Genomic DNA, 26129 nt, shown 5'->3' on the forward strand with positions numbered 1-26129 from the left:
AAGTGAAAGTGAAGTCGCTCAGTTGTGTCCGACTCTTAGCGACCCCATGGACAGCAGCCTACCAGGCTCCTCCATCCATAGGATTTTCCAGGCAAGAGTACTGGAGTGGGGTGCCATTGCCTTCTCCTTATTCGTCCTAGGAAACCCAAAAAATGCATGTGACTCGCTTTATTGCTGTAATCACTTTGTTGCAGTGGTGTGGAAGTAAGCCGACAATATCAGCAGATATGCCTGTCTATCAGTTCTAAACTCTTCTAGATGTTGTATAAAGGCTGGTTTTTGTTTTTTGGCTGCACTGCATCACATAGTTGCCCAACCAGGTATCAAATCCGTAAATAAAGGTTCTTTTTAATCCAGCTTTTTCTACTTATCTAAATTTGCATAGTTTCTCCTCTAAATAGTCAGCTTGTTCTTGAGCAGGAGGGATTATTAAATAAACTAAGAACATGTAACATGTATGATCACTTCTTATTTAATCTTGAAAGTACCCTCTCTTGTCTTTTGGTTTATATAGTACTGAGGCTAGCTAGGGTCCAACATTGATCAACAAATTTGTAGATTGTGACTGACTTCCTCTTTCCAATATATCTACTAGATGCTTAGTGTCCTCAGAGTCAGTTAGCAAATCAAAATTGTGTTGTTAGGCTTTCAAAGTACTGCTCTCTAAAGATGTTGGCTGGTTGTTGCTATTTAGTTATCTTATGTACAGATGTGGGTGTTGAGCATTGCAGCTGGGAATGTGAACAAGGAAATGGGCACCCAGTGAGATATAAAAAACCTCAACTTTCTGTAACTTTGAATGGGTTGCTATATTAGAGTGAATTTTAAGCTTCTTGGGCCCTTAAATTTGGAAATCTGTGTGATAATAAATACATAATAAATAATGAAAAAAAATAAATGATGAAATATAGTCACTGAGACAGACTTTGAGGATTATAAAAATAACCCAAGTATATTAGATGAGATTGACAAGGCAGTGGTGTATTAACAAATAATCTCCAAATTGCAGTTCCTCAAAGCAGTACAGTTTTGTTTATGTCAATGTTCACTTTGCAGTGTGATGCAGGTTGGATGACTCTCTTGGCAGCTCTCCTCCAAGCTATGTCTTCTTACATTATTTGATCCCACCATCTTCATAGGTAGCCTCCGAATTCGTGGCAGAAGGGAAGAAAAATTGTAGTTGATTTGTGCAGATTTTATTGGCATGTTTAGAAATGGCACATTCAATTTCACTTACATTTTCATAGCTGGAACCCAGTTTCATGGCCCATAACCATAAGGAAGGCTGATCTTCCTCTATGCCTAGGAAAATTAAAATGAAATAGGGTCACAAAGCATTGTATCTGCCACACCAAAGTTTTAGAAGAATAAAATGGGACACTAACTGTATCTTATAGATCAGTTCAGTTCAGTCGTTCAATCGTGTCCTGCTGTTTGCGATCCCATGGACTGCAGCACGCCAGGACTCCCTGTCCATCACCAGCTCCTGGAGTTTACTCAAACTCATGTCCATTGAGTCTGTGATGCCTTCCAACTATCTCATTCTCTGTCGTCCCCTTCTACTCATGCCTTCGATCTTTCCCAGCATCAGGGTCTTTTCCAGTGAGTCAGTTCTTCTTGTCAGGTGGCCAAAGTATTGGAGTTTCAGCTTCAACATCAGTCCCTCCAATAAATATTCAGGACTGCTTTCCTTTAGGATGGACTGGTTGGATCTCCCTGCAGTCCAAGGGACTTTCAAGAGTCTTCTCCAACATCACAGTTCAAAAGCATCAATTCTTCGGCACTCAGCTATCTTTATAGTCCAACTCTCACATCCATACATGACTACTGGAAAAACCATAGCTTTGATTAGACAGACCTTTGTTGGCAAAGTAATGTCTCTGCTTTTTAATATGCTGTCTAGGTTGGTCATAGCTTTTCTTCCAAGGAGCAAGCGTTTTTTAATTTCATGGTTGCAATCACCATCTGCAGTGATTTTGGAACCCTCCAAAATAAAGTCTCTCACTGTTTCCGTTTACCCATCTATTTTCCATGAAGTGATGGGACCAGATGCCGTGATCTTTGTTTTCTGAATGTTGAGTTTTAATCCAACCTTTTCACTCTCCTCTTTGACTTTCATCAAGAGGCTCTTTAGTTCTTCTTCGCTTTCTGCTATAAGGGTGGTGTCATCTGCATATCTGAGGTTATTGATATTTCTCCCAGCAATCTTGATTCCAGCTTGTGCTTCATCCAGTCCAGCGTTTCTCATGATGTACTCTGCATATAAGTTAAACAAGCAGGGTGACAATATACAGTCTTGACGTACTCCTTGCCCGATTTGGAACCAGTCTGTTCCATGTCCAGTTCTGACTGTTGCTTCTTGACTTGCATACAGCTTTCTCAGGAGGCAGGTCAGGTGGTCTGGTATTCCCATCTCTTTCAGAATTTTCCACAGTTTATTGTGATCCACACAGTCAAAGGCTTTGGTGTAGTCAATGAAGCAGAAGTAGATGGTTTTTTGGAACTCTTTTGCTTTCTCAATGATCCAACAGATTTTGGCAATTGGATCTCTGGTTCCTCTGCCTTTTCTAAATCCAGCTTGAACATCTGGAAGTTCATAGATGACTTTCAGTTTTTCCCCTCTTTATCTGTTTCCCTTCTCTGTAGTTTTCATCTTGTTCTCTGCCTTTCTGTCACATTAAGCTGCCCAGGTGGTGGTGGAATGAGTGAAAATTAACCTGTTTGCCTGTTGCCTTCATTTCTTATGGGGGAAGAGAATCCCAACTCTTAAGTTTGTACATCTTTGCTAATAAAACTTTTTGTACAAAACTTAAAAATTCCATCTTCAAAAATAAAATCTCAACTTGTTGCATCAGTCATACTTAGTTTGTATTTAAAATCTGAGCAACTTATAATAGCATATTCTCATAGCTTTGTGTAATCTGTAAATGTCAATTTTTATTTATACTATCTATATAAAAAGTTTTCACTGTATCTAAAGAGATTCATTTATTTATTCATTCATCAAATTTTAATTGAGCTCCTGTTATATGCCAGGCACTATTCTAGGTATTGGGAATGTAGTGGTGAACAAGACAGAATTCATGTTTTGTATTCTGGTCAGATTTATTGATCACCAAAATCTGTGATGGATGGTACAATATTTCAATTAGAAGCCATAAATTATTAATATACCAACTATAAGGATTACAAAATTAGAATAAGCATCATAGGATTAATGCAGTGTAAATAGATTCACTGTGGTTGGTTTTTATAAACCATAGTATCATTGGGAATAATATGGATTTTTTTTTTTTTCTTTTAGCTTTAAAGAAACCCCCTGTTTCCTTTTCTCAATATGAAAGTCATCAAGTAATCTCCCATCTTCCAACCGGAAAACCTCTCTCCCCAAATATGGTTCCAGGTATGAAGTCTTGTTCTTAAAATTCCATTTTAAGAAATACTAGTTATGTATTGTTATATAGGGAATAAAACATGTCATTTATCAGCACAGTGAAGTATCATTCATTCTTCTAGTTAACGTTATGTATTGTCAAATGACTGATAAAAGCTCAGGGAGAAATCATTATAAAATTAACTTTGTCTAATGGACTTTTAAGAGCAGAAGAGTTATTTGTTCTGCCACTCTGGACTACCTTCCCTTCCAGTACTACTTGTGTATATGTATTTACCGTCTTCAGAATGTGTTCAAGTGTATCTCCCAGAGGCCTTCTAAAAGTAAAGAGATCCATCTGTATTAAGCTACCTACTCTATACTTTTCTGTTTGTTTTCTACTGAATACCTACTCAGTTTATTACAATGAATTTTATTCATATCCATTCTTATTTTAAGGGAACATTCCTGTAAAACTGAGACTAGAAATTCTAAAAGCCTTATGGATTTTGGAGATTTCTGACAGCAATTTAGAATTTGGAGGGAAGATACAGATATCACTGCCTTTACATTAGTCCATGAGGTCTCAGAGAGTGAGAGACTAAAAAATAATATATCCTGTTGGCGTATAAGTTTATAATCAGTACTAAAGATATCTACCTGGGAATGGTCAGTAAATGTCACACAACTAAAATCATATTAGTTATAAGCTTTGATTAAAGAAATAAAGCTTGGGAAAAAAAAAAAAACCTACCTGCTAACCCAGTATCAGATAACAGTGTGTCTTACTTTTCTCAAGTAGGTCTTATGAAATTTTTCTGCAAACTATGACCTTAATTTGATGATTTTTGCCATAGATTCTCATATAAACCACAATGGAAACTCTAGAACTTCAAAACAGAACCCTTCCAATCCTCTTCAGCGTTTAATTTCAGGCCCTAACTTGGAGAGTGAACCCAGAATTCAAGCAGAAGTTCTAAAGCAGGCTACCAAGGATCGAGCTGGTGATTTCCATAAATTGAAGCAAAGTAAGAATCAGTTGATGAGTATTATGCTGAAAAGATTTCTTTAAATATATTTATTTGCAAGTCTCAATTAGTGTCTTCATTATTATAATCTCTAACAAATGAACGTATAGTAAAGTTTTACACATATAAAGAGAAAGTATGATGGTGGTAAAATTTTAAAGAAAAGTAGGTTTTACATATTCTAAAGAATACATTCAAAAGCTTCTTTTGTTCTCCAGTATTAAAAAAAAATTCAGGTGAGTTGATTTTTTAAAATGCTATCAGTTCTTATGAATGTGAAATTTTTTTGAGAAGTGAGAAAAGATAATATTTTGTTAAGCTAAATGAAACTTTGATTAGAAGAGAGAGAAGATAGTTTTGAAAAATGGGTTCTGGAAGCCATAAAGACTGCATGGTAGAAGGCTCAATGCTGTTTGCTTTTCCATTCCTTCCAGTTGCAGTTTGCTTCATTTAGGTTTTAGGAGAGAATTGAAAAAAAAAATGGAACAGATTCATAGTACTGGGTAATAAGATTTGACTGCTTAATTGTTTCAGAGATATTGATTATGATAAGTGGAAGATACCTGTTTGCATAATTCTCTAACTGGTAGGTTTTCAAGATATAGAAGAAAAAATTTTGGTAGTTGACAGAATTAGGAACAGGCCACCTCTCTTAAATTGCACTTTTCACTGCTTCTGCTGTTTAAACCTTCCTCCCTTCAGCTTGTAAATAGACGGAATGTTTGAAAGCTCCAGTTTGCTTTTGTTTACTTTTAAGGGTGGCTTCTGTGGCAACAGCTCTTCAGAGCGGTGTTTAGGCATTTACTTGTACACAGGTTGTTTGTATGGTGAGAACTGCACAGTGTTACATTTTTAAATTGGTCTTATGACACTTATTCATATTTCTGCATCTATATGAACATATAGTTTATTTACATTTAACTGATTTTCCTTCCTTGATGTTTTAAAGCCTATCCATGTATCTTGACTGAAATATTATGTAAAAAATGTTTTTGATTACAAGAATATGGCTAACATTTTAAATACAGTTGAAAAAATATTTCCTCCAAATCTTGTTGGAGGATTGGCTTCAAAACTTTTTAGCTCAACAAAAAGAGTTATGGTAAGGTCAGAATCTTACTAAGATAAAATATCTTAATTTGATCACTTAAGATTTTCTTCTACTTACAGATTATTCTGTAAAAATTGTTATCACTCTCTTACCTCCCAACCAGTCTTTGGGTAGAGTGACTGGAAAATTATTACTTTCTACAAGTTTTTTTCTTGGCCATGTTATGTGGCATGCGGGTTCTAGTTCGCCGACCAGGGATGAAACCCATGCCCCCTGCAGTGGAAGCACGGAGTCCCAACCTCTGGACTGCCAGGGAATTCCCTACAATTTCTTTGTAAAGGAGTTTTAAAATCTTATTCTGAATTCTTTTCAATATATACAGAGAGAGTTGAAATCAGTGTGAGCACTGTTTTGTGATTTACTTTGACATTATTTCTTACATGTGTTTTAACTTATCAGATGGTTATGTAGTTGTTATTAAAATATATATATACACATACACACATGAAGATATATACACATATACACACATATGCAATAATAATATTTCGCCTAGCTCTGCTCTTTAGTTGATTGTTTAAATGATTTCATAGTGTCTTATGTTAGCAGTCATGACTATGATTACCTTTTATTTCAAATTATTTCCTGCTTCTACTTTGAGTGTTCTTTTATAAGTATAATCTCTTGACTGAATTTTGCAAAGTACTTGACTAACTTTATAACTCCTGTTACAAATTGTCAGATTGTTTTCTAGAACAGTTTCACAGTGTCACTAGAGAATGTTTAAATTTGTGGTAAAATACATATAAAATTCACCAAAGTGCACAATTCAGTGGTATTTAGTACATTCATAAAGTTGTGCAGTCATCACGATTGCTTTCTAGTTCCAGAAAGTGCTCATTGATACAGATGAGAACCCTGTGCCCATTACGCAGTCCCTCCTCGTTTGCTGACACCCACAGTCCTTGGCAACACTGACCTCATTTCTGACTATGGATTCACCTATTCTGGATATTTCATGTAAATGGAATCATGCAGTATGTAGCCTTTTTTGTCTGGCTTCTTTCTCTTAGCATAATGTTTTCAAGGTTCAGTCATGTGAACTTTTATTCCTCTTATGGCTGGATATCATTCAATTATATGAATACATTTTGTTTATCCATTCACCCATAGATGGGCATTTGGATTGTTCCCACTTTTTGGCTGTTGTGACTAGTGTTGCTCTGAACATTTATTTATAAGTTTTTGTTGAACACTCGTTTTCCATTTCTTTAAGTGTTGTTATGTACGTAGGTGTAGAATTGCTGGGTTATCAGTAATTCTATGTTTTACTTTATAAGGAACTGCCAAACTATTTTCCACGGCAGCTGCACCATTTTACATTTCCAGCAGCAATGCATGAGAGGTCCAGTTTCTCGACATCCTTGTCAGCACTTAACATTTTCCATTGTTGTTGTTTTCACTGTTGCCATCCTATCATGTGTGAAGTGGTATCTCATTGTGACTTTCATTTGCATTTCCCTAATGACTGATGACATTGATCATCTTTTCATTTATTTGTTGGCCATTTGTATATCCTCTTTGGAGAAATGTCTATTCAAGTCCTTTGCCTATTTTAAAATTGGGTTGCTTTCTTTGCTGTTGAGTTTTAAGCATTATTTATATATTCTGGGTACTAGACTCTTATCAGATATATGATTTGCAAATGTTTTTGCCTGTTCTAGCGTTTGTCTTTTCACACTTTGATAGTCCTACAATGCATGAAGTTTTAATTTTGATGAGGTCCAATACATCTATTTTTCTTTTATGGTTCATGCTTTTGGTGTCATGTCTAAGATATCTTGGCCAAATTAAAGGTCATGTTTTCCTCTAAGGACTTTATAGCTTCTGGTCTTTTTTTTTTTTTTTTAACTTGAGGTATATTTGACTTACAATATTCTGTTAGTTTCAGGTGTACAACATAATGATTCAACATTTGTATACATTGCAAAATGGTCACCACAATCATAGTTTTAGCTTTCATATGTAGGTTTTTTGATGTATTTTAAGTTAATATTTATATATGGTGTGAGGTAAGGATCCAATTATTCTCTGTATACAGGTATTCAGTTGTCCCAGCACTATTCATTGAAGAGACCCTCTTTCTCCATTGAGCAGTCTTGGCATTCTTGTTAAAAATCAGTTGATGACACATGTATGGGTTTATTCTGGACTTTGAGTTCTGTCCCACTGATGCCAGACACCAGCAGCACAGTTTCGATTACTGTCACTTTGTAGTAAGTTTTGAAATTGGGAAGTGTGAGTTTTCCAACTTTGCCCTTCATTATAAGATTATTCTGACTTCTGGAATCTCTGACAATTCCATCTGAATTTTAGGATCTGTTGTTCTATTTCTACTAAAGAGACAGTTGGGATTTTAATAGGAATTGCATCAAATCTGTAGATTGATTTGGGGAGAATTGTCATCTGAACAATATTAGGTCTATTAATCCATGAAGATAGGATGTTTTTCCATTACTTTAGGGTATCTTAATTTTTTTCAGCAATTTTTTGTAGTTTTCAGTGGATAAGTCTTGTGCCCCCTTGGTTAAATTTATTCCTAAGCCTTGTATTCTTTTTTATGTTACTGTAATTCAAATTGTTCTCTTAATTTCCTTTTTTAGATTGTTTATTGCTAATGCATAGAAATGTGACTGATTTTTTTTTCCCTTGGCGTTTTGTTTTAAAATTTTTAATGCAAATTTCTGAGACTATGCTAATATTTGGGTTCATTTTAAAGATTTAGAATGTATTTTATTTTCACTCTTTTAGAATAATAGGTATGAATCATTGTTTTTAAATATACTATAAAATACACCTATGTCATATATATTAGGCTATATAAACATATTTAAGTTAATATTTTGAATATGATTCAAAATTTTTATGAGTATTTTACATCAAATACATTTTTTCTTTTTTGCTTTTGTCCTGCCTTCACCCATTTCTCCTACGCCCCCACCCCAACCTCTGCCAACCATCAATGTATTCTTTGTATTACGAGTTTTATTTTTGTTTGTTTGTTTTACTTTTTTTTTAGATTCGACATAGAAGAGAGATCATATGGTACTTATGTTTCACTTGGCATAATGCCATCAAGGTTCAGTCATGTTGTTGCGGATGGCAAGATTTCATTCTTTTTTTATGGCTAAATAATATTTCATGACACATATATACCACAATGTCTTTATCCATTCATTCACCAATGGACACTTAGGTTGTTTTCATATCTTGGCTATTGTAGGTACTGCTAATGTAGCATGGAGGTGCATGTATCTTTTCAAGTTAGTGTTTTCATTTTCTTCAGATAAATACCCAAAATGGAATTGCTGGATCATAGGATATTTTTTAATTTTTCGAGGAACCTCCATAATGTTTTCTATATGAAACCATAGTGGTAGCACTAATTTACTTTCCTACCGAGAGTGCATAAGGGTTCCCTTTCCTCCACATTTCTCCAATTATGACTGATTTTTGTTTGTTGGTCTTGTATCCTACAACTTAGCTGAATTTAACACAGTAGGTTTTTATTTGTGTATATTCAAGCATATCCATCTTGACTTATGAGAATCTTCATTTCTTTTATAGAAACTCATCTCTCTTATTTGGTCATATATATACTACTAAATTTTCACTTTTTTTTTAACCACCAGTGGATTATTTGATCTCTTTGGAATATGCTGTGCTGTGCTAAGTCGCTTCAGTCATGTCTTGACTCTTTGTGACGCCATGACCCACCAGGCTCTTCTGTCCAGGCAAGAATCCTGGAGTGGGTTGCCATGCCTTCCTCCAGGGGATCTTCCCCACCCAGAGATCAAACCCACGTCTCTAACGTCTCCCGCTTGGGCAGGGAGGTTCTTTACCACTGGCGCCGCCTGGGAAGCCTGAGCTGTGTCTGGCACTCGGAAATAAGCGGTCCGAGAAGATGCAGGTGCTGACGAAGCAGAAGACTTTATTGGGAAGGGGAGCTCACGCAGAGCGCACCGGGGTAAGGGAGCCCAGGAGACGTGCTCCGCCACGCGGCTCATAGTCTCAGGTTTTAGGCGGTACCGTCAGCTTTCTAGCTGTTTCTGGCTAATGATCTTGCCCATGCCCACATTCAGTCTGATCCAGGGCCTTTCCTGATGGTGCGCGCATCTCTCAGTCAAGCTGGTTTCTTGCAGGAGGGTTTCTGGAAGGCTGGCAGGACGTATTACAAACTGGCCTCACCTCCCTCCTTTTGGCCGCTCCCAAAATCTTCCGGTTAGTCTTCGGTGATAGCATCCTGTTCCTTACTGGACCTTCTGCTGGTGAGATTGCTCGTGCCAGCTCTTATTACCGTGCCTGGCCGTGGTGGGTGGTTTTGGGGAGCGGTTCCCTAACAGACCATTAGAGGTAGTATAGTCCCTGTTAGTCTAGACTAGCAGCACCCACACCGCCCGTGACTGCTGAGAAGATTTCAAACTCCACCCTAGACCTTGTTTATATTTACATTAAAGTTTGAGACTCCACCGTTATGTGGGTTCTTCATTTTGTAGACAAGAAAATCTAGATCCAGAGTTTAATTTACTTGAGGCAAATAGTAGAAGTACCAGGACTATTATTTAGGTCCCTTATCTTCAGGTTCACTGTTTCTCCACTATATTTTTTTCACCACCTCCTCAATACTTTTGAAGTTTTGGAAAAATTCTTCACTATTTCCTTTTCTTGTTCTCTTTCTGGCAAACTCCTAATTATACCTGAAAGCTGTGCTGCACTGGCTGCTGTGTGATAAGCCCTTCTTCACACCCCTGCTCTCTTGATCAAGTCAGTCACTCCCTTCTCACACTGTGGTTGACCCTTGAACGACTTAAAGACTGTAGAAGGAAGAAAACAATAAAGACAAGAGCAGTCATAAAGGCAATGGAAAATAAAGAATAATTAGGAAAAAAAAATTTTAACACACCCCTAGTGATATTTAATGAAGAAAATATCTTCGTTTTCTTCTATTTAGAAGATAAATAATATTCTAAAACTTTGACAATAAATTTGAAAACTTAGATCAAATTAATAGTTTCCTGGAAAACTGATTACAAATATTAACTTAAGATTTAAGCGCCTGAACAAAAACCAGTAACATTAAATAAGTTGAATAGGTAATCAAAAGTCTTACCACATCCCAAAAGAGATGCTGCTTTAAGTAATAGAGTTTAACTAGATTACTAAATTCAGGATCATTATGTGAAATTGATAATTAAATCACAAAATGAAAAGACTAGTGAAAATAAGACCCCTGGCACAGATCAAGACAGAAAGAGATGGCACAAACTAATAATATGAGGAATGAAAAAGAATGTATTAGCATAGATCCTACAGATAATAATATTAGAGGATACTTAGTGATTATAAATTAATATTTGAAACACTGCTTGAAAATTTAGAACAAATGGATGATAGCCTAGAGGAACACCTGTATACAAAACTGTCTCAAGAAGATGAGGAAAATCTGAATAGTCTCATATCCCTCTGAAATATTGAATCTGTAATTTAAAAGTTTCCCTTAATGAAATTTTCATGCCCAAATGGTTTTGCTGGTGAATTCTTCCATTTAAGGAAGAAATCCAGCCAATCTAACATGAAATCTTTTGGAGAATTGAAAAGGTAGACATATTTCCCAACTCATTTTATGAAGCTAGCATATGTTGGTTAGCAAAACTAAGGATGCTATGAAAAAAGAAAGTTATAGGCAGTCCCTCTTATTAGCAGAGATATAAAAAAATCTTGAAAAAAATGTTAGTAAATCAAGTCCAGAGATAGATAAAAATTATATACATAATGCCCATGTTGAATTTCTTTTCAAAATGCAAGGATATTTAATATTTGAAAAGCAGTCTATGTATTATAATTCACCACATTCACCAAATATATGAGAAAAATCAAATGATTTTCTCAGTACATGCAAAGAAAACATTTGAGGAAATTCAGTTCAGTTCAGTTCAGTTGCTCAGTCATGTCTGACTCTGTGCGACCCCATGGACCGCAGCACGCCAGGCCTCCCTTTCCATCACCAACTCCCTGAACTTCCTCAAACTCATGTTCATTGAGTCAGTGATGCCATCCAACCGTGTCATCATCTGTTATCCCCTTCTACTCCTGCCTTCAATCTTTCCCAGCATCGGGGTCTTTTCAAATGAGTCAGCTCTTCGCATCAGGTGGCCAGAGTATTAAGGAAATCCAGCTTGTATTTATTAAAAACAGCAAACTCTAAGCAAACTAGGATTCGAAGGTAATTTCCTTAATCTGATAGAGTATCTGCCAAGATTCTGTCACAAACATCATACTTAATGGTGAATTATCAGAAACTTTCCTCTGAAAGGCACTAGGATAACCACTATGATCACTTCTGTCCAGCTTTTCACAGTAGGTCCTACTCAACAAAACAAAGCACAAGAAAGGAAAATAAACAGTATAGAGATTAGAAAGGAAGAAATAAAACTGATAAGCCAATATTAGGATGATTTTATATGTAGGAAATTCAAAAACAGTATATAAATTATTAAATAAATATGTTTACCCAAGTTATTAGATATGGGATTGAAAGTTAATTGCATATCTACATGTCAGCAGTAAACATATAAAATGAAAATTTTAAAAAGAAACTTTTTAAGATTTTTGTAAGTTAGTTTTTAAAAAAATTCCCACCTAGCAAAAACAAGCATTCACCATAAATCACTTTGTTAGGATAAGTTTGTCCAGTCAAACTGCTATAGCATGGCTCAAGGTCTCAGAAGTTATCTCCCAGCATCAAGGCAAGAACCAGTCCTGAAGACAAGACTTTCTTTGGAATGTACCATGAGACAGGTATAGGAAACCTCTTAAAATCTTCTTTGACTTTAAAGGTCTTCCATAATTATTCCCAAATTGTTTATCCAAACTTCCTCTGTCTACTTTCTAATTTAAATCCAGTCAGGTTAGTCTCTTTACTGTCCCTTGAATACTCTGTCTTCATTCTTCTTAATTTGAATGCTCTTTTCTTTCTCTCTGTCACAGTACAATATATTTGCCTCTTTCGAGGTGAACATGATAACCATTACACTACAGAAACCTGATGACCTCTTTTTTTGAAACCTTCCTTTCTAGCTCTTAACTCACATTGATTTCTTCCTTGTATAACTTTTTGTAAGTATATTGCCCGATAATTATATAATTTATACATTTATACAAATTTATACATTTATAATATATAAAAATATATAATTTTTACATTGATTGGCATTATACATTTTATTTATATAGTCATATTTATTCACTGTGAAGTTTGATATCCCCTACTTGGCTGGCAAATAGCAAGTTTATGTAGTTAACTGTGTTTCTTTTTCTCTCTTGTTGTCTATTGTACTGTATATATGATGACATGAATTACTATTGTGGTCACACATTCTTGTTGTTGATTTTCTTATTATCTCTTGCGTGTCACTGTAGTTGCAGGATGAAAATTTTATGACTGAATTCAAGCTAGTCAAAACATCAAACACCTTTAAAATAAAAAAGAAAGAAGAAACTTTGTGAATTGTTCTGTTGGAATAATAGGAACACATCAACCAATTCTTTGATTAATATGCCATGTTTGATAGTTAGTTAAATTAATTGTATTTTGCAATAATCTTTTTAGACTAATTTTTGGTCTCTGTTTCATAATTCTGATAAAAAAATGAAAATATTTTCTTGGGGGAAACTGTGTACCTGGATAAATTCACTTGGTAACTACCAGGTTAAAATGTTTATGTATTTAAAACAGTAGTTTCACATTGCATAAAGATTTAACTGCTCCAGGCATTTTGTCCATAATATTGCATATTAAGAAAAGCAAAATATACTTTCTGTAAATCTTTTTTCCTTCTTACGTTGGCATCTTTTATCATTAGAGAAAGAGATAATAATAGACACCAGATTTTTCTTTTTTGTATCGCCGCCATTAGAAGACAGGTTGTCCTCCTCACGACTAGCCTCTTTTCTCATGTCACTCTCTTTTCCTTAGCTCTTGTTCATCCAGTTATTTTCTCTACCTCTGTTTCATCAACTTACTTATTTATTGTATGTACCCAACTCTATTCTAGAATAAATTTAAGATGATTGTATGAACTTTTTTGTTAGCCCCATTTACTTCAGTTTCCTGTTGTAAGCTGCTCCCCTCAAAAAACCTATGTGAGTATGATTTGTTCTTTAACTATTTTTAGTTAAAAGAAGAAGTGACTGGCAGTTTTTTTATTTGCTGTATAGCTGTTACAGTATTATATTATTTTCACGTGTACAACATGGTGATTCAAAATTTTTATAGTTTATACTCCATTTAAAGTTATTATAAAATGTTGGCTATACTCCCTGTGTTGGACAATATATCCTCGTAGCTTATTTACTTTATACATAACAGTTTGTACTTCTTAATCCTCTATGTTGTACTTCCCTCCTCTCTCTCCACTGGTAACCACTAATTTGTTCTCTATGAGTCTGTTTCTGTTTTCTTGTATTCTTCAGTTTGTCTTGATTTTTAGATTCCACATATAAGTGATAACATAGAGTATGTATCTTTCTCTGACTTATTTCACTAAGCATAATGCCCTCCAGGCCCATCCATGTTGTTGCAAATGGCAAAATTCCCTTCTTTTTTATAGTTAAGTATATATCTGATATATATACATCACATCTTCTTTATCCATTTATACTTTGATGGACACTTAGGTTGCTTCCATATCATGACTATTGTAAATAATACTGCTATGAAAATTAGGGCCCATATATCTTTTTGATTCAGTGTTTGCATTTTCCTCAGATATATACCCAAGAGTAAAATTGCTGGATCATATGATAGTTCTATTTTTAGTTGTTTATGGAACTTCCATAGTGACTGCACCAATTTACATTCCCATCAGCAGTGAACAAGGATCCCCTACTCTCCACACCCTTTCCAGCATTTATTATTTATAGGCTTTTTTATGATAGCCATTCTGATCAGTGTGAGATGATACCTCATTGTGGTTTTGATTTGCACTTCTCTAATAATTAGTGTTGTTGAGCCTCTTTTCATGTGCCTGTTGGCCATCTGTATGTCTTTGGAAAAATGTTTATTCAGTCCATTTTTTAATCAGGTTGTGTTTTTGATATTGAGTTATATAAGCTGTTTATGTATTTTGGATACTTTCTGATTGACTGTCTATTTAGCAGTTAGAAATATATTGGCCTGATGACGTGGTGAGCCATCTGTGGAATTGACCAATACCTCCATAATTCTTTCTCTTTGAACTTAACCTTTCTTTCCAAGCAGAGGAAGTTTGTCTCATTGCAATGTGAATTTTAAAAATATAATTCCCCACATTTTAAACCTATCACAGAGTTTTTATAATTTCTAAAAGTCTTAAATTCTTATATAACCAGTAAGTTAATGATATTCATATTTTAGGGGTTGGAATCAAATTTACTTTCATGCTACTTAAATTTAATGTCAAATAGAGTTTAACTTATGTTTGGGAGTCAGATCTTAGTTTGCCTAACTTTTTATTTTTGATGTCCATTTGTTGAATAGCTTTTTACAGTACATGCTATATCTATTGCTCTTCTTGATTTCTAGTTACAATGAATGTGTGCAATATAATAGCCTTATGTAGGTCAGCTTTATTAAGCTTCCTTTATCATTGACTTTTAGAAGTCTGGTTTGGGAAATGAGAAAGAATAAATCAGAACTTCTTGGGATGTTTTTCAAAACGCACACTACTAGGGATTCTGGTAATTTACTCTTTGTCGCACCTCCTTGGAAACCCATGGCTGTGGTGAACCACTGTTAACTGAAGAAACGTAAGATAGCCCACCAGTGTGATAGTCTGTCTTATTTTCCAAAAAGAAACTACATCGTTTCTACAAGCTTACATGGTACTCATTTATTCTGATAAGAAAAGTTATCAAAATCATTCCTGGAAAGTAACATTTATAAAGCAATAAATGACTACAGGTTTCATACATGTATTGTATCTACTCATAAAATTTTTGATTCTTCTCCTTAAGTGTTAAGTTAGACAAATATTTCTATCAGAAAAGATTGGTTATTAGGAAAACATTTTTGAAAACTGTGCCCTTTTCTTTAAGAAAACATTCAAACCTTAAATAGTAAGTACTGAAATTAATACACAGGAGAAATTCTGAAAATTATTTTCGGTCTTCATTCTTATTTCCTTTTATCTTAAATAACCTTCAGAAAATGTATCTTTTTTTTTTTATAACCAGTATCCTGAAAGTTGCCAGGTTTCACTTGTCTACCTTCTGATCTCCCTCCAATATAGGTCCCTTCTTTTCTTCTCTCTTCACTCTTGATTTAATCCTCTGCCTACTTCACAGGCCGATTCTTTGATGAGAATGAATCCCCTGTTGATCCGCAGCATGGCTCTAAACTGGCGGATTATAATGGGGATGATGGTAACGTAGGTGAGTATGAGGCAGACAAGCAGGCTGAGCTGGCTTACAATGAGGAAGAAGATGGTGATGGTGGAGAGGAAGACGTCCAAGGTGAGCTTGGGCCTGGCCTCCATGCTGTGACCGTGAAACCCACCTCCTAAGTTTTTTGGTTGAATTTGTGTAGAACTTTCCCCACTTATTAGCAGTATGATCTTCATACAGAGAGGTATTCTGTGCAGTTTTTCAATTTTATTTTGAAAACCACTTTGTTGATGGGGCATTTACAGATCTTTAAATAGATCGTTTTAACTGTTTTCATTTTTTAGTCATTATGTTACATGTTTCAGTGCCTGTAGTGAATTTGAAGCTCAAGCACTTCAGAAATGTTAGCACTCAATTGTTTAAACTGGCTCTAGACTCTACCTAAGGCAAATACTCCCAGAAGATAATTCTTTTCCAGTTTCTCATCTGAAAACATGCAATCATTCTAGGTACAGATTTTGACCAGACAGCCACAAAGGGAATGGTCTCTTCCACACTGAAGATAAGACTATTTCACTAATGATTCAGCAGAGGAAGTCTGTTTTTAAAATTTTTCTGAGAGGTTTAAAGTTTATCCTTAACAGTTTGTGAAGATTTGTCTGTTTTATGTTTAATACACAGATTCAACATATTTTCCCTGTTAACTGTTCCTCTGAACTCTGAACTTAGTGAAAGTTCAGAATCCACCTGTGTGCATGCTCCCTACCCATGCATGCATCCGAGTACGTTGCTTTACTGCGAGTTCTTAGGCCTGTTTTCTGCCTGCTTATATCATTTAGTAGTATTTCTGGAGCTTTTTCTCTTTATCAAAATTGATTATGAACTTAATGTGTGATGTATTCAATTTTATAATACATTGCATGAAGTATTTTTCAATGTAATCTGTCTTGATTTCTTTCTTAACTCTTTTTAAAGTAATTCAGTTCTATTTAGGTTCCTGACAAGAATTATCTCTGTAAAACTCAAGAAAATATAGTTGTCCTAGAATGTTCCATATTTAATAGAAAAAGGGGCACTGGTGACTCTGACTTCCACCTAGGCACTATTTTGATAGTACATTCTAGTGTTGGATGAATGGTTATTGGGAACAGAAAGAGATTTATAGTTACATAGGATATACTAACGAGAACTTCTCAAACATTTTTTGGTATCATTGAGAAAATTGTACTCATTCATTTTTCTAGTCTCATCCATTTTTCATAAATCTTTTCTTTCTCGTTGCTTTTGTAATTTGTTTGGATTATATTTATTTGCAGTTATTATAATGTTGTTTTAAGGCTTTCTCATGCATGTATATCATATCACCAATTAGACTGTAAGCTCTTGGAGGGCAGGAATTTTCATTTATTTTTCCTTCTATTTTGTTTGCATCATTTTCTGCCTTCATTTTCACACCCTCCCAAATTAGCCCTTAGCATCCATAGGACCCTTGGTAAATATTGTTAACTGATCATTTTGTGCCTGTCCCATTGAGCTTTTATTCTTATAACTGTGACTAGGTTAATAACCCATTAACTTCTGGTCTTACAGTCTTACTTGATTTAAGCTTTAAACGTTCTCTTATTTTTCTTTCATAGACGCTTCTGTCATCTCATTGGGTAATTCTGAGGTTTTCATTGGCACGGTTTATTTCAATGATAATTGAAAACCATTTCTTATACTTTGGCTGCCTTAACGGTGATGGCTACAAGATTCTCACTTGATATTTTTATGACTTTTATCCACAATACACTTATCCTCAGTGCCTTCTTTCTCTTCTCCCTCTCCCTCTCCTGGTTCTCATGGCCACTTTCTACGTTAGGCCCCTGGTGCCCTCATGCTGCTCCTGCCCTTCCTTCCACAAGAAAATAGATCCATTGACTCTAATGCATATAAGGAAATGACATAAGGTGATATTCTCAGTTAAGTAGGGAGGGGATGCTTAAATTTCAGGGGTTTCCTCATCTGCATGTGAATCTTACTTGAGCAGGGGGTTGTAATTTGACATTTTTTAAATCCCATTTTGAGGTTCACTAGATGATAGCCAGCAGCAGGACAGGGCAGCTTCCAAGGGACTCCTTTACCACAGGGAACAGAAAGATGCAAGAACATCCGCTCCAGCAAACACAGGGGGAGAAGTTTGTGTGAACTGACTAAAAAGGAATATACTGGAAACCTGGATAATTTTAAATATGTTTCAGAGATTCTTTAGATATAGTATTAACTGTCTAAAACATGGGGAGGGAAAATTATGGTTCTTCTCTGGCTTATCAACAATATGTACTTCAAATGATTATTATTACAGTAGTTAAAAGAATTTATTCATAGATTCTACGTAGAAATAATAGTTGGGTTCCCAGGTCAGGTTGCATGTGAAGCCAAAGCGGGCAGTAGAATGGGAAAAACCCATTTGCTTCAGAATGAGGAGACCAGCTGTGTGTTACTTTTGGGGTCTTTTGTACTCTCTCGGACACCATTTGTTCATCCGCAATGTAAGGGTGTTGAACTAAAATAAACAGATGGTCCTTCGCAGTTCTAAAATGTTGTGGTCACATTCATGGTGGAATCACTATATACAAGTGTTAGGGGCAAATGTGTTTCATATTTCAGCATGCCTAAAAAACATCTTTCCCCAAACCCTGGAAAAAAAGTGGAAGCTTTATGCCACCACCAAAACTCTGCAGGCAGAGATTTCAAAAATTGAAGCTTGCACTTTAGAAGCACTTGAACGGTTCTGCTATTAGGGGCTCTGCTCTACTCCCCATAGGGTTAGGAGCAGTTTTTTTTTGTTTGTTTGTTTTTCCTCAAGCTGTTGGGTCCCTTGTATTAGAGATTCTGTGTGTGGGACTGAGGTTCTAGCTTCAGCTAAGGACACCAACTTTGGTCTCTGAAATTCTGAATTATGAAATGCAGGCTTTGACAGCGTCTCTAGCTCAGCTGGTAAAGAATCCTCTTGCAGTGCAGGAGACCCTGGTTTAATTCCTGGGTCAGGAGAAGGGGCGGGCTGCCCACTCCAGTGTTCTAGGGCTCCCCTTGTGGCTCAGCTGGGAAAGAACCCGCCTGCAATGCGGGAGACCTGGGTTTGATCCCTGGGTTGGGAAGATCCCCTGGAGAAGGGAACAGCTACTCACTCCAGTATTCTGGCCTGGAGAATTCTATGGACTAGTTCATGGGGTCGCAAACAGTTGGACACGACAGAGCGACTTTCACTGCCAATAAGAAGCTAAAGAATTCCAGATTGATCTCTGATGCCTGTTGAAGCATATTGATCATTTGGGTCAGTACTGCCTGCAGAGTGTTTTCTGCAGAGTTAAGTGAAGCCTGTTTTTCCTGAATTTACAGTCCTGGTTTGATTTTTAATTCCTGGTTTCCTGAAGCATCCTGACCGAAAGAAATATTTATTTACATTGCTATAAATATCTTTTCCCTGACTTCCCAATGAAAAAGTTAACTAAAAGATGAAATTTGGAAACACTACACATCTGATGGATGTATCTTTTAAGTCTTTTTTTATTATAATAAGGATATGGATGTTTACAAATTCCCTTTACTCTTATCTTTAATCCTATAGAAGTGTCAAGTCTGTCGACTAGAATATGAAGTGTACATTACTGAGCATAATATATCTATGGAGGCAAGTTTAGCGTAGCGCCCAAGTCCCTGGATTCTGGAGCCAGGCTGCTTCTAAATCGAAGCTCCACCACTTCCTAGCTCTGTGACCTTGTGAATTACCTATACCTCTGTGCCTCAGAATCCTCAACTGTAAAACAAGGATAAATATAGTTACCTAACTCAACAATTGTTATGTGGATTATATGATTTAAATATTTATTCAGCACTTAGAATAGGATCTTTCACACTGTAAGCACTATATTAAGTGTTTGTTGAATAAAGTACTTTTTTAAAAAGTAAAACAATTATAGAATTTTTCGCCCTCGTTTGCATGCTTTACAGGATAATTGCACTTTGGCTTGTGTATTAACCTGTACATTTTAATGGAACCTCACTGCCTATTTCCCCAAGGCATTCTTGCTTGGTAGAGCTTCCTTTTTGGAGGTGGTCCTTTCTTGACTCAAGAGAGAGTGTAGAAATTATTTGATAAATTATAAATATCTTTATATTTAATAATCATTTTATGTTGCTGAGTTATTTACAGATTTTGCTGCTTTGTAAAATGAAATATTAGTCCATATAATTATATTTAGTGGCTGTTATCCTATATCAGATTTGGTTAGGTAATTTCATTGTATTTATAGATAAATGTGAAGAAATTGTTGGTAGAACTTGAATTCTGGTCAGAATAGCTACACTGGGAGTGAACTCTAGTTCATGTAGATGATGGCTCAGTGTAAGAAAAAGGCAATCAGAAGTACTATGAAATTATGAGAAGCAGTGTGAAGACACCATATTAAAATTTGCTGTAAGGCATAAATTAGTAAAACCAACAGATTCCTCCTTCTGTTTACAGAGGACTTTCAGAAGTAAAGACTGCCTTCCTGTGCATTAATATACTTTGAAGTAGGAAAAATAGTTATTATCCCTATTCTACCAAGAAGGTAATTAGAAGTCTAAAGAGGTTTAGGAACTAGGTCAAGTTTGTTAAGTGCCTCAGCCAGGACTAGAATTCAGTTTTTCTATTCCCATAACTTTGCTCTTGTTTTCTCTTTACAATTATTTAAAGTCTCAAAAGTAATCTCATTTTTCCTTTTCACAATTTTCCTGTTAATTTTCTAGAAATCCTCCTTTATACAGTAGCTTTCCCCACTGCTCTGTGGTGATTGTCTTCATCTAGCTACTAAAGTCCTGAAAGATGTGTTTATAGCCACATAGTGAGTTCCCATGACATGGGTCCTAAGGAGAGTGTTCCACAGAGGTGCCTATGATTATTTCCCTTTCAAAACCAAGATAATTTCTTAAAGTACAAAGAGTTCTTTAATAAGAGAATGATTAGTATATTTTCAAAATACAAATGTGATTATGAATATAATTTCAGCCTTTGCAAATAACAGATTTGGGGTTACCATTCCTATTGAATTACAGTATTAAAAATACGAGATTAACAGGAAAGTTATTGAAGGGTGAGAGAAAGTTGGTTTGTTTGGCATTGTTAATAACTGTAAAGAAGAAGTAACATGTCATTATGGAAAGTTAATACATAGTACATACACTACTTGGGGAGAAGGAAATGGCAACCTACTCCAGTGTTCTTGCCTGGAGAATCCCATGGACAGAGCAGGCTGGCGGGCTGCAGTCCGTGGGGTCACAGAGAGTCAGACACGCCTGAGCGACTCACACATACTCTACTTGGCACATTACATACAGAGTGCATAGACCACATGGCATCTTTCTTTGAACAAAACGTTACCATAGGCTATACTAGAGAGTAGAAAACCTATCAAACCTCAAAGAATAGATTGAAGATAGCTATAGTATACATATGAATTTGGAAATCAACATATAACCTTCTTTAAATTTTTATTTCCCAGTTATGATAGTAATACTTCTTTCAGTCTGGCAAAAACTAACCTATTGGGTAATTTTTAAGTTACCCAATTTTTAAAGTTATTTTTAAGGCTGTGGAGGAGCCAAAAGATGTCATTAAAAACCATGTACTAAAAAAATATAGAGCCTCTTAAGCTCTAATTAAAATACTAATTTTAATACTCTGAGCAGTCTTACTTCAAAACCTAAAGATAGAAATAACTATAAAACTAGAAGGAAGAATTTATTGGTAGTTAAGCTGAGAGTAGTGAAGTGACAGGTGATAGCCAAGGACCCAGAACAACCTGTCAGCAGCCAAATAAGTTGCACTCTGAAGCACTATGTGAAGTTGTTTAATATAGCTACTAAAAGTGACTTTGAGGATGTTAGTGTCCAGTGACATTGTATAATAGTTTTTTTTTCTGTTTTTTGGTCAAGAAAAGTTTTTTTTTTAGTTAATATACTCTGTTTTGGAAGTTTCTGGTAAGCTATTTGCAGAAGAACAAAGAAATTCACTAAAATGTTAAATATGGGGGTTATGAGTAACTTTTATTTTCCTGTTATTTTTTAATTTTTACATGATGGCTATGGATTAATTGTATTATCAGAAAAAATGTTTGTTTTTTAAAGGCATGAAAATGTATAAAGAACAATTTCTATCAAAGCATTAAAGGGCTTTCATCTATAAAGAAATAATACACATATATAAAAGGACCGACTCCTCAGTGCTTGTGGGACCCTAAAGCTTCGCTACTTCTTTCCTTCATCCTCTTTCTTCTTTCCCATCTTTCTTTCTCCCTTTCTCTCCCTCTCCCCTCCTCTTTTCCTTCCTTTCTTCCATTCCTTTGCTTTTTTCTTCTCTATCATCAAAAGATTTGTTAAAATTAAGTGATCTTCCAAAATAGTTACAGACTTTTTACTCATTAACCAAAGCATCTTAAGAAACAGAACACTATTTACAGAAGGTGTAAGATGAGTAGAAAACTACATTTAGGCTGAAGGGGGAAAAAAGATATTATTTGATTGGATTTCTGCAAGTGATTTTAAAAATAATATTCTTGATACCTGATTATTTTCCTTATAGATGATGAAGAACGAGAACTTCAGATGGATCCTGCAGACTATGGAAAGCAACATTTCAATGATGCCCTTTAAGCCGTGAAGGAAAACTTCAGATAACCTAAAGTGCTGTAAAATGGAATCATTTCTACTTTGTCTATTTTGACTTTTGTTGTAAAGATCAGTTGTATCAGTTGTAAAGATACATTGAGATAGATTTAATGAAAAATTTTAATGAAAGAATGTACCCATGTACATATGTGAACTTTTCATATTGTATTATTAAAGCAGAGACTTCTGGGGTTATGTTACAGTTGAGCCAAAAACAAAGTAAGAAAAACTTTAATCTTTGCATTTAAAGCAAACTAATGTATATTTTACATTTTACTGAGCCTAATTCTTTCCACAAAGAGACAAACAGGAAAAATGGTTGTACAGTTTATATGTTGTGCATAGCAGAACCACAGTGAGAACAATTATTCAGCTGAAAAACTTTTTATACACTAACATATTCTTGTTAGCCCAACAGGTGTTCTGTTCTATCCACTCTTTTCTCATGCTGTTCAAGGAGTTATCCTAGAACAGTTTCATAAGAGAGAGGCACCTGAAGCCAAACACTGGGCAGCAACGTGCAGTCACCCCCTCCTGTCCTTACTTTACATGAGTGCCGATGTGTTTGGTAGATAAGCTTTCAGCTGAGGCCTGATGTAAGCTGAGAAAACCTGCAAAGACATAACAATATTTATGAGTTATACTTACCTTACTTCATGAAATTGTGAAATGCATGATTGATGATCATATTTTTATTTTTTCACATACTATCAATACTGTTTATAACCATTACTGGCTAAAATTTTTATATTTTCATTTTTTTTTTTTTTTATTTTCAGAGTTAAAGTTGGTGAAGATATTAATGATTTAAATGCCAGATTCCGAAAGAGGCTAAATCAACCTTAAAATGAATTTTCAGTCAGTATTTCAAAGCTTCTCTGGTAGTTTTAGCAATCTTATTTGACTAGACTTTTTCAGAAGTATTAAATAAGCGGTTTTAACAGGTTTTTATTAATGCACAGATAAACAGAAGTACAGTGAGGTCTACAGCCATTTTATTAAAATAGCTTAAAAGTTTGTAATGAAGATGAAGAATCTTTGTATCTACTTAATATGTTAGTTAAGAGCCCATAAACCTCATATTTATTAGACTTAAAAATTATTTTAAATGCATTTGTCTTTTTTGACACCCTTCAGTAGAATATGCAAGCTAGCTAATCCATATTTTCTGATTGAAAGCACTTTTAAATATTATCCCCCTCCTCCTAAATAAAAGGTTTTGATCATGAGAAATTTAAACTTGTTAACTATGTTTTTCAGAAGGGCTACTGTTAATTGCACATGAACAGGAGATGCTTTTCTTTTACCCCCCTATAACTCAGGTTCTAGTCAAAATTCAAACTTACAGAGGTTAAAAAAAAAGGTGGTTTACTTATTGGAGGTGCAAAAATTCTTAGATCTCTGTTTAAAATATTTAGCAACCAAGAAAAGATGTAGTGATTTACTAAAATTGTTTTTTCTACCACATCAAAGTAAGTAATTCATGCTTTTGCTGTGAGTAGAGTCAGGCCTATGATAGTTTACAGCATTTTTTTAAATGGAATTAAAGGGAAGTGATGTATACCTTTGGAAGTTAGGGTGGGAAGATGAATCTAAAACATATTGCTAGTAATACTTTGTATTTAAACACTGTAAAATCTTTACAAATGAAAACCATGAAATTTCCTGCCTTAGCTCCTTTGTCATAAAAACAGTCACTTGGTTATATGGTAGCTACTACTTACACAGCAAAACTGCTTCAATTAGCAGTGTCTAGACATTTTATAAACTGAGAAATCGTGGATCAATTGATAATATTTCTGACTGTATTAACATTTTAGTGCTATAAAATACTATGTGAATCTCTTAAAATCCTGACATTCTACAGTCTGTATTAGACATCCTCGTTTTATAATGTTTTACTTCTGCCTTACAGTTTGTTTTTTAAATGTATTTTTGCCCTGAATTCCGTGTTAATTTGATGGAAACTCTGCTTTTAAAATCATCACTTACTGGGTTCTAATAAATTAAAAATTAAACTTGTTTTCCTATTTTTCTGATTGTTATTCATAAATAAAACATTTATTCCATTATAAATTAAACAAAGTTCCAAGGCCTATAAAGTTCCAGATAATCAGATTTTCACATAACTGAAACAGTGCAATTGTGAGGCTACAGTCTTATGAGCAAGGAGAATAGAGATGAGGCTAAAAGTAGTATGGAAGGGGTAAGATAGGGAGAACCGCGTAAGTTCGGGTTATTTGTTACTGACCCAATAAAGAGAAAATGCAGATATAAAATATACATGAAAAAATGGTTCCAGAGAAAATGTGAATACAACTGCAAAGTCGTTTCTCAAACATATCCCTTTATTTAAAAGTCTTAAGATTATATCCATTTTTTGACTTCTCATTTGTATCATCCTATAACAAAATTTGCTAGACTATGAGGGTAGAGAATTAAAAAAAAAAAACAACCCAAAATACTTATGAGGCAGGTAGTCACTTCCCATAATGGCTGACCTTGGAAACTTCTGTTCTCTCACATGTTTTACCATATAGCTCCAACAAGACAATGTGACATGAATTCATTTTCAAGGTTTAGGTTATTGAGTCTTAACATCACATGTGGGCCATTAACATTCCATTCTAATTGGACTACATCTAATTTAATTCCTTTTAAAAGATACCCCTCACTAAGGGTTCTAGATGAGAATTAAACCAACTATCCCAGACAAAAAGACGGGGCGGGAGGGGGGAAATTTAATGGTCCATGTAAGTAAATGCATACAGGGTAAATTTCTCCTGAACTTGACGATAACAGAAACAGGGACTTGAACGCGGACAGCTTTGCTTCACCTCTCTCGTTTCTGCTTCTCTCTACTTGTTCTTCGTTCTCTCAGACCAGCTCCCCACCTCAAAGCTCTAACCAAGATTTCTAGCAGGTCAGGTTTTCTTAGTTTTGCCCCCTGAGAGACGCTGCTTCTCCTTTCTTAGATCCACATCAGAAAATCTGAGGGAATGCCAACTTCTGCTTCTGGCTATGATTTAGTAACTTACCTAGTCCTCCTGGATTAGTAGCAACTATAAAACTGGACAAGATATTGATATATTAAGCAACTGTTTTCAGGTAGCACAAAACTGAAATTTCTCAAGAGAGGAGAAACTTGAGCAGTTGAGCCCCACAGTCACCCTGCTCCCTGGGGTGTAAAGAGGCTGGAGTGTAAGCCAAGATGGAGATCACGTGGGGAGCAGCTGAGACGCTGCAATCTGTGGGGTGGGGCGTCAGAGAAGGAAGCTATTTAGAGGTGGCCTCAGAAATCCATAAAGGGGTCCCCACAAGTCCATGCCTGCGGACAGGGTATATAACCATTGCAAGACCACCTGATACTTAACTGAATAGCAGTTGTGACAAAGAGGAGAATGGAACAGAGATACCTGAGGTCAAGCAGTGGCTGGCATAAAAACAGGGCTGAGAACACTGAGTGTCTGGGCCTCCTAAGTTGGAACGCTCCTTAACAACAGTGCCTTCAGCTAAAACACTAGAAAGACTGCACTTTAGGAGTAAAGACCATACACCGGAGCAA

At 35.4% G+C, this 26129-nt stretch overlaps 1 protein-coding gene and 2 long non-coding RNA genes across 4 annotated transcripts in view; 1 reads left to right on the top strand and 2 right to left on the bottom strand.

The window, feature by feature from the left end:
* Positions 1–24594, top strand: part of GOLM2 (golgi membrane protein 2) — an 88275-nt gene extending 63681 nt beyond the window's left edge. Inside the window, exons 7-10 of one of the 2 annotated variants that reach the window (XM_020900769.2) lie at positions 3305–3403; positions 4231–4401; positions 15836–16003; positions 22479–24594. In XM_020900769.2, the coding sequence (XP_020756428.1) occupies positions 3305–3403; positions 4231–4401; positions 15836–16003; positions 22479–22549 (509 nt within the window). In that variant the 3' untranslated portion in view covers positions 22550–24594. The remainder of the gene's footprint in view (positions 1–3304; positions 3404–4230; positions 4402–15835; positions 16004–22478) is intronic. The other variant, XM_020900770.2, reaches the window with a different exon arrangement.
* Positions 926–26129, bottom strand: part of LOC139035712 (uncharacterized) — a 30996-nt gene continuing 5792 nt past the window's right edge. Inside the window, exon 2 of the long non-coding RNA XR_011488428.1 lies at positions 926–1302. This is a non-coding gene — a long non-coding RNA (uncharacterized lncRNA). The remainder of the gene's footprint in view (positions 1303–26129) is intronic.
* On the bottom strand, positions 5674–22543 carry LOC139035710 (uncharacterized). Its single transcript, XR_011488426.1, has 2 exons — positions 22460–22543; positions 5674–12984 (listed from the first exon to the last, which is right to left on the bottom strand). It is a non-coding gene; the product is annotated as an uncharacterized lncRNA (long non-coding RNA).

Source organism: Odocoileus virginianus, chromosome 6, assembly GCF_023699985.2.
Source record: "Odocoileus virginianus isolate 20LAN1187 ecotype Illinois chromosome 6, Ovbor_1.2, whole genome shotgun sequence".
NCBI classification, from domain to species: Eukaryota; Metazoa; Chordata; class Mammalia; order Artiodactyla; family Cervidae; genus Odocoileus; species Odocoileus virginianus.